Source organism: Phocoena sinus, chromosome 12 (assembly GCF_008692025.1).
Source record: "Phocoena sinus isolate mPhoSin1 chromosome 12, mPhoSin1.pri, whole genome shotgun sequence".
Classification (NCBI taxonomy): domain Eukaryota; kingdom Metazoa; phylum Chordata; class Mammalia; order Artiodactyla; family Phocoenidae; genus Phocoena; species Phocoena sinus.
In genome coordinates, this window is record NC_045774.1 from 71,722,493 (window position 1) to 71,735,988 (window position 13,496).

The 13,496-nt window shown below is 37.9% G+C and overlaps 1 protein-coding gene across 4 annotated transcripts in view; it reads left to right on the top strand.

Annotated features, from left to right (window-relative positions):
• The window catches only part of CEP162 (centrosomal protein 162), a 92,043-nt gene that overhangs the window by 62,248 nt on the left and 16,299 nt on the right, over window positions 1–13,496 (top strand). For all 4 annotated transcript variants that reach the window (XM_032651590.1, XM_032651593.1, XM_032651592.1 and 1 more), the window contains 4 exons: window positions 3,149–3,361; window positions 4,488–5,137; window positions 8,233–8,374; window positions 10,273–10,371. In XM_032651590.1, coding sequence (XP_032507481.1) covers window positions 3,149–3,361; window positions 4,488–5,137; window positions 8,233–8,374; window positions 10,273–10,371 — 1,104 coding nt within the window. The remainder of the gene's footprint in view (window positions 1–3,148; window positions 3,362–4,487; window positions 5,138–8,232; window positions 8,375–10,272; window positions 10,372–13,496) is intronic.

A 13,496-nucleotide genomic window follows, 5' to 3' on the forward strand; every position in this document is an offset into this window, starting at 1 on the left:
CTTGGAAATTTTTGGTTTTATTCATTCATTTTAGTATAGAACTGCCTCTGCTTTAAACTTTGAATACAGTATTTAAAGTAACAATAAAAACACAGTAAACATCATTTTATGTACTCTGTGGCTTTCTGCATAAAGAATTTTTAAGAGTAGTGTGTCTCATTAGGTGGTAGACCTATTGATGAAAGGTTATTTGCATCCCAGCTCTATTTGACATCCAGGAAGAAGGAAACAGAACTTTGCCACTCTGGGTGTAGAGCTAGGATCCCTTCTCCTGATCACCTGTAGAGCTAGGATCCCTGAAGCCAGGTGAGAGAGGAGGGCACAGAAGGAGACCCTCCAGTTGGGAACATGTTAGTAGCACTAGGGAAGTCCAGCAGAACACCCTGGAAACCGAACATCCCCTCCCAGAGAGCTGGCCATAATTTTCAGCTCTGGCTCACTGGTTAGGCTTAGAAATACTCATTTCATGGTCATTGTGGCTGGAAGACTTTTTTCAAAACCCATATAGTAACACTTACTAGGATAAAGGGTTTTTTTCATTGAAATAGTTGTTTTGTAGGCTGGAATATTAATTGTACCTTATGTTTTTAAAGCCTTCTATAACATAGTATTTGTATTCATAACTAAATATTAAAACAAAATTAGAATTTCCAGTCCTGTTCGTAAGAGAACATGATCCTGTAGTCAAGTCATGACCCTTAGACTACAGATATTATTCCATCACAAACCTGAAACTGTGAGGTCATCACTGGGCTGCATATAATCCCAGTTTTATAAGAAGAAGGAAAACTAAGCAAAAAATTAACTTTGTTACTTTACAGGACCTGTTATTATTAAAAGGTATGATTTGGTAGTTTGGTTTAGTGGCCAGGAAAGGAACAGGAGTGAAGTGGTTTGAAGAGCGAGAAATATTCTGAAATAACTATAGTCTAGGTCGCTTGGCTTTTTTTTTTTTTTTTCCAGTGCCTAAAACTAAGATTAGCCTATGTAGAAGAAGCTATCCAGAATTGTGAGAGAGGAAAGAACAAAGGAACCACTTCTCCACTAGATGATTTTATTTTAAGAGAATAATGTAGAAGTGAATGTATGAGAGTTAAGAGATTTTGAAATTTCTTTGAAACGGTGATCCATATGGATCAGAAATATAACGTTTTATCAAAGTAACCTCCCTCTTTTACTAACACTTTCATTAAAAATTTATTGGTTTACTGTCTTAGATTATATCTTTCTAAAATGTTGTTAATATTTTGTATAGTTTGCTCACATACATTTCAGATCTTGTTCCCTTGAACAGAACATTTCTATCCTAATGATTTTAAATCTTAATACATATTTTATAATCAAGGTATATCACAATATATTCAGAATCAGTTTGAGCCATATCCTGAAATAGATTAATTGTAGAATAAAACATCTTTTTTTCTAAATAGCACATAAGTAAAAGTGGGGCTAATTTATATGCATGTTATAGTGAAAATTTCCGATGTGTGTTCATTCATGCTTTTATTTAATGGAATATTCCATAGTTTAATTTCCAGTGAGATTTAAAAAACAACAACAAGAGTCACACTGGTATCAGAGACCAAAGAATAAATTAAAAAGCAAAATGAAAGAAGATAGAAATAAAATTAATTTTCTGCCAAAAATGTAGTATACTTTGCAAAATATCAAAGTCAGATTGAAAATATTGTTTAGCACTTTAAATTAATATGTTAATTGTAAATATGTTAAAACAAATTCATTTTAAAAAATCTAGTCTCTTTTTAATATACATGGTGTCTCTGTGTGTGTGTGTGTGTGTGTGTGTGTGTGTGTGTGTGTGAGATATATATACCTTTATATGCTTACATCTAATCTAGATTTTTAATACCAGGGGAAGCAAAATGAAAAATTTTATAGATGAAATGATCCATTTTTGTATCTGGATATTCCACTTTATGGTATATCTATGAATGTGCAAGCAGTCTTCAGGAATGGAAATATTTGCTGTTAACTTTGCAAACGATGTGACCCTTAAGTACCTACTAGGAACAATATTCAGTCTATAAACAGGATTTTGAGCAACCCATCTTGCCTTAGGAAAGGTAGTTTTTGGGACCAGATCATATATAATAAAAACCATTATCAGGCCCTCACCACATGCTGGGCACTCGGCTAAGCACTTCACCAAGATAAATGTCATCTGATCCTCACTTATATGAACACCAGGAAATCAGTATTGTTACCTCCCCATTTTACCGATGAGGCGAAAGAGATACATAGATTGAGGAGTTGACATGCTGCTAACACAGTCTTAACTCCAGACACGCTCTAACCTCTGCACTAGACCACCTCTTAGGTGCTATTTTATTTATTTTATTGCATACTCGGGGGTTAGAAGACTGTTCAACTAAGTTTTATTCTCTTACTCTATGATTTTCAAAGGTATCTTAACATAATACCTTAAACAAAAGCAGGTATACACACGTATGTGTATATAATATCAAGCTCTAATTTCTGTGGACCCAGGTGCAGTTTTTCCTTACAGAAAGACTGTGTAGTATGTTATTGTTTTAATAGACTAAATGAAAAGTTGTTTTTATGAGGACTTCATTAAATGTCATCTAATCCTCTTTGCTTCCTGATTGAAAGAAGTCATTTTAAAGTAAATTAAACTTTATTTGGAGGAGGACTGGGGTAGGGGGGAGATGGTTGCAGGCAGGGGCAGGGGCTTAGGAAGCTGTATGTTTATTACAAAAACTTTGCACATTCATGTGCAGATAAGTAATTTTTCAATCAGTAGACAGTATAAACACTTATCTGAGGGGTGTCTGTAGAAAAAGGGGAGGGGGAAAGAGCTTTGTCCTCACAAAAATTGGTTGTTACTAGTATAATAGGAAGACCCAAGATCTATTTCAAATAAACATAAGAGGATTTCTGTAAATTAACCAGTATTAGATTAGACATTATACTATAGTGTGTTTTAATCAGGATATAAAATTTGAAATTAATTTGTGCTGCTGTGCATTTGATTCAGCCTTGAGATGTGATATGAACATCTCTCTGAAACCTAGACATGACTGATAGAGCATAATCTAAATTTTTACATTAAGCTGCTTAATTTTAATATATTTGTGACCTTAACATGCATACAAAAATATTTTAATAGGTTAAGGAAATGGAAGGAATTCTAAAGAGACGATATCCCAATTCTTTGCCTGCTTTAATATTGGCTGCATCAGCAGCTGGTGATACAGTGGATAGAAATACAGTGGAGTTTATGGAAAAAAGGATAAAAAAACTAGAAGCTGATCTGGAGGGCAAAGATGAAGAAGCAAAGAAAAGCCTTCGGACCATGGAACAGCAGTTTCAGAAAATGAAGGTAGGTGCCGGGTAGCCATGGAGATGGGGCTCAGAGGTGTACCATGGGGGCTGGGGGCTTCTTAGAATGAGACCGAAGAGTAGTCTTTGGAGGGCAGAGACCAAATAGAGGAATGAATTCCAACCCCACCCCCCTTTTAATCTATCTAAACGTACCTAACTTTTTCCTTTTTCCAGTCCCTATCCCACCCCCCTCTCCTGCCCCTGCTCACTTCCAGCCATTTCCTCCTTTCATTTCTGATTCCCAGTGCACACCAAGCATTTCAGTTGCCTTCGCATGTGCTCTTCCTACTTCCAAAATACCCCTGCTTCCACTTATCCCCAAATTTACACACATCCCTCAAAGCTGAACTTGAATGTGCTCCTCTGTGCCATCTTCCCTCCTTCCTTCTCTCAGGCCTCCAGACACACCCAGGTGCCCCTCTGCGCCGTGTTCATAGGCCCATTATCGCAGTTATCATAGGACATTGAAATTTGCCATGTCACTCAACTCACTGGGCTGTGGACTGTTTGAAGGCAGGAACTGAGTTTATCTCTGGGATCTGGCACAGTGCCTGGCATGCAGTTGTAGCGCAATAAATACATTCAGTGACTGAATGAGCAAAACTCTTTCATGCCTCCCTCCACAGAGTAGACTATTAGGTTATTTTGTTAATAATAATAATAAAGCTCCAATATGCAAATTCCAAGCTGACTTATTACTTCTATGAGATTTCTAAATTGATGTTAGAAGGTTGAAAATGTGTTATTTCTTACAGATATCTGTAACCCCAACTGCTTTCCCTATTTATCCTCAGGGAGTATAGTGTGTCAGTTTGTATAGAGAAGGGTACACAATAATAGGTTTGCTTGTGAGGTTAAAGTAAGTTATGGTGTATAAAAACTTGTTATGAAGCAACATATAATTAGGAAATTATGTAACATATATTGAGAATATATAATGGTATGCCCTTCAAAGATAGGACTTCAACACATTTGACTGACTCAAGGAACATGGGCTTGGAGGCATCAGAATATATGGTGAGTCCCTGAATGAAGGAAAAGGCAGGACCTGGGAGAGTGCAGGGCTTTGGTAACTAATGAAATGTTTAGCAGTGGTTTGTCATTACATGGATTATTTTCTACAGATTCAGTATGAGCAGAGACTGGATGAGCAGGAACAGCTACTTGCCTGCAAGTTGAAGGAGGCGTCCCAGAACCAACATGACAGCTCCTCCAGAGTTAAAGCACTAGAGAAGGAACTGGATGATGTTAAGGAAGCCCATCAAATCACTGTAGGAAATCTTGAAGCTGAAATAGATGTTCTTAAACATCAGAATGCTGAATGGGAGCTCAAGAAAGATGAAAAGGATGATCAAGATTTCCAGTCTATAGAATTCCAGGTGGAACAGGCTCATTCTAAAGCTAAACTGGTCAGACTCAACGAGGAGCTAGCCGCAAAGGGGAGAGAGATACAGGACCTTTCACAAACTGTGGAGAGGCTTCAGAAGGAGAGGAGAAAGATGCTCTCTAATCAGCACTCTAAGGCTAGGGAGGAAATGACTGCCAAAAGGGTGAAGAAACATGTTCTGCACCCGGGTAAAAGAAATGCTAACTCCTCTGGAACCCTGGAGGGCAAGCTTTACCAACCACATACTTTTACTGATTCCGATATTTCAGAGGTTGTACAAGAAAACTGCAGATTGAAAAATGAACTGGAGAGATTAACTGTGGAGAGGAATGAGCTGAAGATGAAATCTGAAGTAGCAGTGAACCAATTTGAAAACTCCATGAAAAGGTAAAAATGTGACTTTGTCAGTATATGGAGACATAAAAAGATAAAAATTTTAAAATCATAGATGTATTTCCCCTGGATAATTAGCTTGACCCTGAACTAAGTTCATTACCAAATTTTAAGAACCTGTATTACATTGCTAAGCACAGATCTGTTTCAGAGTTGGATCTTCTACCTATTGGAAGCTCAGATTCTAATGAACTTGAATCTTCATGTCAACCCAGTTCTTGGGCCGAGCAGTCTTACCTTTCTGCACATATCCAAATGGTGTTGATAAGCTGACCCACTGGGCCTTCCTGCAAATGAATACCATCATTTATGGTTGCTGTAGGCAGATAGCTATCAGAAAACAGCTCTTAGTGAAACTAGTTGACATTCTAAGAGGAAGAGGTCCTCTTCCAAAATAACTCTTCAAATTAGTCTTGTGATTACATCTCTTCACGCCTTGAAGAACTTCTGTACTCATCCCTTTCCTACTCAGAATCTCCAAGTACCATCTCCTTTCTCTTTCCTCTGAGCCTTCTTACATGCTCAGATCTTTTTCACCCGATCAAACCAAGTTCTGGTCCTCTGCCTTTCAGTAGCAGTTTTCCACAAGTAGCCTCTCCTTTTATTTCCCCCTGACTTCCTCTAAGCGTGGCTCTCATCCTCACACTCTTTTGAACCTGGTCTCTCAATAGCCTTTCTCAGCCAGTGGAGTTTTCTCCATCCTCATTTTCTGTGACGTTGTTGACTACACTGCCTTTTCTGAAAGGGTTTCCTCCTTAACGTCCATGACTTGGCACTCTGACTAAAGCTCCTTTTCTGCTCCTTTTGACAGACTCCTGACTCCTTTTCCTTCTCCCTCCTCAAAAATCTGACTTTCTACCAAAGTTCAGGTTTTGGCTTTCTCTCTGTTCTCTGCTTTTTCTCCCTTGCTAAACTCATCTGTTCTCTATGGCTTCTATGAACCACGACTCCTAGATTTACTTTTCAAGGCTTGTTCTCTTCCCTGAGCTCAGGTGTTAAATCTAAAAATGTGTTGGATTATTCCTCTTGGAATCAGTAGCATCACAGATTTTCTCTTTTTTTAACCATAAACTGGCTCCACCTCCCAACTTCCCCATCTCTGTCTATGACCATATTTTCAGTTGCCAGGCCCAGCTTTACCACCTTTATTCCTTGGGTTGACAGTCTACGGGGTGCTTCCTTATAAGTATTAATTTTGCTTTCTTCCTTTTTATAGTGTGGTCTACTTGGTTTACTAGACAGTTTTCCCACCCCACTCTCCCTGATTTCAGTTTCCGTCTCCCCCAGTCATCTAGCTTAAAAACCGTTAAAATTCTTTAAGTACTCCTGTATCTGAGTCACTCTGTTCTCCAGTGACTCCCAACTTTCTAAAGTATCAAGACTGAATTTCTCTACCTGGCATCTCAAGTCCCATCACCATTCTGATCCTGCGCCATCAGAGTAGTGTTACTTGCCAAATTTCTTTCCTGCCTTTTGCTCACTCATGTTTCATTTTCTAGGAAAAATATTACCTAGAACTTCTTAGAAATTTCTTGCTCCCATCTTCAACTCCTGTATAACTTATGTACCAAGAAGCACTAATTATACACCACCTAATAGCTCCTTGAGAACTGATGTATGATTATACATCTTTTGCAACCTGTAGGCAATAATAGGTTTGATTATGAAGTTTAAAATAAGGTTTGGGGTGTACAGAACATGTGTAGTTTAATGTTTGTGAAGCAACATATTAATTGTGAAGTTATATATTGAGAATATGTAACGTCATGCCCTTCAGAGATTAGGATTTCAGTACATTTGACTGACTTACGGAACCCAGAGTTAGAAGCATCAGAATACGTAATGAGTGCCTGAGTGAAGGAAGAGGTAGGACCTGGGAGAGTGCAGGGCTTCTACCAGAGAATGAGGATAGGAAGCACCTAACAAATGCTTATTGACTGATTAGCAGCCACATCTAATTGAGTCATCATGGCAGTCATACTGCTTCCAAATTGAAACCTTGTTTCTTTAGTCCTGAATATGATAGTAGTAATGAAGCTGTTTGGAAAGAATCATATTCTTTCCTAGAAATAATTTAAAATTCAGGTTTTCCTATAAATTTTCCTATACATAATTTATAATTTTTTAGTATTGTTAATCTGTTTTTCAGACAGCTCTGGGCCTGAGAAGTGAAAAGGCCCAGATTTAGGCTGCTTTTTACTATAGTTCAGTTATATCACGGGTGCTTTAGATTTTTATGCTTTTCTGAGGGTCCTAATCACACTGTTTCCATGAAGAAATGTAGTCAAGTAAGCAACTGATATGTTTGTAGTTTGGGGATTGCCATATTAATAAGTATCAGCAGTGATTTACTAAATATCTGCTTTCAGTAAAATTGTCATTTTTTAATAATTTTTCCAGTAAGGGGAAATGTTTATAAGAAATGTATCAGCTTTTTGGTATAACTTTACCATTTACTGAACTGCCACTGAATGCATAAATTTTGTCATAGAGACAAACGAGTAGTCTCAGGTTCAAGTAGTCTCAGGTTCAGACTACCCTATGTCCTAAGAATTACCGTAAAGATCATATTATTCTTGCAACCAGCAGCCAGCCCTGGAGTCATATGCATGGACCAAAAACTGGTGAGTGTTGCCTAGAAACAAAGCATTGGAGAGTCTAAATAATTGGGGCAAGAAATCTGAGTTTATCTTAAAAGATAAAATGACAAGCTCTTTGCCTTAAATCCAAACAGAACATTTAGAACCTTTGTTTCTCTCAGAAAGTGCCCCAGGCTGGGGGGTGTCCAGCTCTGCTGGGCTCAAACTCCAGCTCTGCAACTTACTGATCTGGGACCCTAGATACATCACTCTTTCCTACACTCAAGTTTGCCTTTATAAAATTGAGTAAATAAGAGCAAGCTCATGGAGTGGTTGTAAGAACTCATAGGCAGTAATGTATAAAGCACCAAGCACAGTACAGTAGATATTGGTGCCTTCTCTCCCTTTGCTTCTTTAATTTCCAGGCTTCTTACACTATTTTTGTGCTGACTCTGAATTAGAGGTTGAAGAGCCACTTTTATGTGTGGTGTTCTTTCATTTGCTCTAAAGGTTCAAGGAAGAAACTGCAGCACACATCACATCCCTCAAAGCATCTCATGAGAGAGAAGTAGAGAAACTCCTTTGCCAGAACGCAGTCGAAAATTCTTCTTCTAAAGTAGCCGAACTAAATCGTAAAATAGCAACTCAAGAGGTAGGTGACTTTAATAAACTTTGAGTGTAATGCAGTTTTTTTTTTTTTTCAAGACTGTTGACAAAGTATCTGGAAATATTTTAACTTCACTTCTTGAGGTTGGTGATAGGAATGGGAAATTACTGTCACTTTCTTTTTTTTTAATAAAAGACAACACTCTTACCATATATGTGTTTAACTATTCTACTTTACAGTTATACCTTTAAGTAAGTGTTTTTGCAATTTTGTCCCTATATTTCTCAAATATATCTTCCTGTAAGTAGGTTGTAATAGATGGTTGAGGGATACATCCAGTGTGATGGGGACCTTGTACTTAAACCTGAATGCTGAACCACCTCCTTCCACCCCAAGTCCCAGCTGTCAAGTCACTCTTCTTTCCCCATTACCTGTTGTTCATTAAACAATGTTTTGTGGTCATTCAGGCGCGGGGGATAAAATAATGAACAGAGACATGTACACAACTACAGCCATTATGAAGCATAGTCTTCTGAGAATTTTTACAGGGCACGGTGACAGCTCATCTGCATTTCCTCAAGTGTGTCTGCATTCTTGGATAGTATGTTTGTCAACTTGGAATAGTTATAAATATCTACTGTGTGGCCCATCTTCTGTGGTTTTTGCAAGTTGAAAAACCAGCATTAAAATAGAATTTGCAACTTACTTTCAAATGGTGTATCCAAGAAAAAAAGAAAAGAAAGCAAATATGGCAAAATGTTAGCAGTCAGTAATTCAAATTGAAGAATAGATGAATGTTCATTGTGCTCTTCATCTTTCTGTAGGTTTTAATACCAAACTGAGGGGGAAAAACTTCAAGAAATAATTATCTCATGATCACCTCTCCCACCCATAATTATTTAATAAGATTTTAATTAAAAACAAGTCCGTCAGTTGGGGAAGTTTGAGTGTGGACAAGACAGGAGATATTCTGAAATTACTGCAAATTTTCTTAGGTGTAAAAATGTTATTGTGGATTTGTAAGAAAATGCGTGTTGAAATATTTGGTGTATCTAAGGGTGAGATGTAATGAGGTCAGTAATTTAATTTCAGATAGCTCAGAAATAAAGAACTTTGACTGTTTTAATACTTGACTGAAAAAGATTTAAAGTGCTTTTTTGAGGTAACCACTATACAGCGTTGCAGAGAGCTTCTCTAGCTTTCTTACCCTCAAAGGAATGGGGTGTCAGTGGGTGGCAAACATAATATCAAGTGATTATATGATAAGGAGAGGTCTGGGAGGGATGGGGAAAGTAGTGTCATTAGGCCATAGTGCCATAAGTATCAATGTGTAATTTTCCCAGAGTTCTAAGTGTAATATTTTAAATTGAGAGTTAAATGAAGTCAGCATAGTCCGACTGTAGAAACAGTAAAAGTAAATCATTAAAGAAACATGAATTTTCCCTGTTTTTGCAGCTTCTTGATGGAAGTATTTACTTACGTACTTCAGTTTATCTAAAAATGAGACTTTTCACAGATGTTAGGTTTTATTATTTTAGTCACTAGCTCTTTAATAAAAACTGTCTTAATTACAAAGTATAAAGATAATATTGGCCACTTTCTTCAAAATGTTTAAACTTTATAGAAGTTGATTTTAAGTGGTATTTTTCAGATCTTCAAAAGAAAAGTATTAGAGATAAAGAAACCAGGTAGTTACATAGTTATTAATTTATGTGTGTGGTGTTATATATTAAACTTTGAAAGAAACAAAATGATGAGTTTATTCAATGAGTTTAATTTATTCAATGAACTTAATTTCTGTGGCAATGATGTTAGATTTTGGCAATTATAAAATATTAGGATCCTTTTTATTTTTTAATACAAGTCATTAGTTCACTTTCATTTTTCAAATAATGTTCAAGGAAAAGCTTTATTAACTCAGTACTTCTAACATAATTTTCTAGGTACTTATAAAACATTTCCAAAATCAAGTTAACGAGCTGCAGGGTAAACAAGAGTCTCTTGTAGTTTCTCACGTTCGAGAAGAAATCCTACAGAAGGAGGTAAGAAATAACCAAAATATTCTGCTAATATAAGCTTTTCTTAACCATTTCAATCATATTCATATTTCTGTATAATTCTTTAAATTTAAATGTACAAATAGAGATAACCCAGAAATATCTATCACATCAAGAAAATATTAAAGCCAGCTTTCCCCAGATGAAGCTCAAATGTTAGTTGATTAAGTTATTTATATGTTTGTATTTGTCATTGAGATTTTCTGGGCAGTAGGGAAATGGGGTGAGTTTGGTTTGGCTGTTTTGAGTTTTTAGGAGGTAAAATTGGATGGTTAAGGCCATTTCTGCATTAAGTACTAAGACTATTTAATTTGGTTAAGAAATAGGTAAAGAAATTATGACAGTGATGCTGGATCACTAAGAAGAAAACCATTATTGGAAATAGATCTTTCTAGAAACTCACTTTTTTTTTTTTTTTTTTTTTGCGGTGCGCGGGCCTCTCACTGTTGTGGCCTCTCCCGCTGCGGAGCACAGGCTCCGGACGCGCAGGCTCAGCGGCCATGGCTCACAGGCCCAGCCGCTCCACGGCATGTGGGATCTTCCTGGACTGGGGCATGAACCTGTGTCCCATGCATCGGCAGGCAGACTGTCAATCACTGCGCCACCAGGGAAGCCCCAAAACTCACCATTTTTATTACTCTGAGATTCTTTTGATTCTAGGAAGTATGAAAAACCAGATAAGCTGTGTATTCTGTTTGAAGCATATACATCATTTTTTGTTATTCAAGGACTTATTAAATCACATGATAAAAGCAAAACATACAACTAATTGCATTATGGAAAGATTAATGTAAAAATACTCCACAATTATGCAACTATCTGTTTTAAAAATCTTGTTCTAGGAGTTGAAAGGCTATATAGTTCAGCACCGTGCATTCTTTTCAGTGTTTAAGAGGTACATAAACTTTGTTGTAACAAGCAGTAAACGTACAGAACCTCACAGACCTCAAGTAAAATTTTTAGGAAAACAGTAAAAGGAAGTATGTGTTCATGTTTGCAAGATATAGAGCAAGGTCAATTTTGGTCAAGTTACAGTGTCTTAGTTTGAGAATAGCTAAATATTTTGAAAATAGAAAAGCTATAACACATGATTTTCAAGCCTATTTACTGGAAAACTAAGTAAAGCACTCCGTCTCTTGAATAAAGCTAATGACAATCTGCCTTTTGATATGACCCATATTTATCATAGCTGTTTTACCAGGGCTAATTGATTCCCTCTCTGGTGCCCTGTGTGTTATGAGGCATTCCGTCTCAGGCCAGTGGGAATATAAACCATTCCCAGCCTGTATGAGCTCCAAGAATCGTTCAGGCTACTGTTTCCACTGGCTTTGAAACCGCCTCTGGACAACAGACTAGGCAGTTATAGAGCTCATCTTGTTTGTTTCCTTTCTCTCATGAATTACAGCCCTGCAGTGCTATTAGCCAGTTTCGGAAAATAGTTGTTTCGTATATTGTCTGTTTTTTTCTGGTTAAGAAATCCCTGTTGCTTACTCCACCATGGCCTCAGGTGAAAGCATAATAAACAGTGGTAAATTCTGTTTTATGACTGCTTTTTTTTTCTTTTAATTTATTTATTTTTATTTTTGGCTGCATTGGGTCTTCCTTGCTGCGCACAGTCTTTCTCTAGTTGTGGCAAGCAGGGGCTACTCTTCGTTGTGGTGCTCAGGCGTCTCATTGTGGTGGCTTCTCTTGTTGCGGCGCACAGGGTCTAGGTGCACGGGCTTCGGTAGTTATGACATGCGGGCTCTAGAGCACAGGCTCAGTAGTTGTGGCGCGCGGGGGTAGTTGCTCCACGGCACGTGGGATCTTCCCGGACCAGGGATTGAACCCTTGTCCCCTGCACTGGCAGGCGGATTCTTAACCACTGCACCACCAGGGAAGTCCCCGACTGCTTGTTTTTAAAGTAATTTTATAGAGCTACAAGAACACTGAGTGATTTCAAATTTTTCAGCATAGCTCAAGTTAGTTAGTTATTAGAGATTTTTAGTTCTCTTTGATGGTGTCATACTTAACCTGATTTTTTTTGATCCTTGATTCCTGCATTGGCTATCTGTGCATTCGAGTAATTGGTGTCCTCTTCCAGACTTTGCAGGTTTGCTACGGCAGAGACAGTTCTTTACCAGTCAGCTCAGTTTGGGTTTCTGGATGTGTCTGCTGGTCACATCCTTGGGCTTGCTTTCATGGTCTATTTTTGGGCAAGGCCACTGCCTGAGTTCTGAAGTTGGAGGAAGAGGGATGCCACTAGCTGAGTACAGCTGGACAGGATTCCTGGTTTGTTTCCCTACCCAAGTGAAGCTGTTGCCTAGCCTGTATCCAGAGTGCCAACTGTGGCTTATGATCACTGTATGACTCTAAATGTTTACTTGAACCTACATTTTACAAGAGGAATCAAAATAGTAATAGTAGTTACTGTTTATTAAGTGTTTACTAGGCACTGAGGTGTTCTATGTGGTTCTCACAATAACCCAAAAGAGTAGGTACTACTATTCCCATTTTATAGATGAAGAAACTGTTGCTAAGAAAAATGAAATAGCTTACCTGAGTTCACCAAGCAGAATACAGAAATGCAAGCATTAGGACTCAGGGCCTCTGGCTCCAGGTCCAAGGCTCTCAGTTACTTTTTTTTTTTTTAATTAATTAATTAATTTTTGGCTGCGTTGGGTCTTTGTTGCCGTGTGCAGGCTTTCTCTAGTTCCAGTCAGGGGGTGGGCTACTCTTCATTGCAGTGTGCAGGCTTCTCATTGCAGTGGCTTCTCTTTTTGAGGAGCACGGGTTCTAGGCATGCAGGCTCAGTAGTTGTGGCTCGTGAGCTTAGTTGCTCCGTGGCATGTGGGATCTTCCCAGACCAGGGCTCAAACCCGTGTCCCCTACATTAGCAGGTGGATTCTTAACCACTGCACCACCAGGGAAGTCCCATCAGTTACTTTTTTACGAATCCCCTATCAATGGACATTCAGGTTGTTACCAGTTTTTTTCTATAGCATTCAAGTAGCAGGAAGCATTTTTGATCATACATCTTTGCTTGTGTATCCAGTTGCCTCCAATGGATAAATTCACTAAAATATAATAATTTTTTAAAAGTAAAGATTCAACCTTAATTTATACTCTTA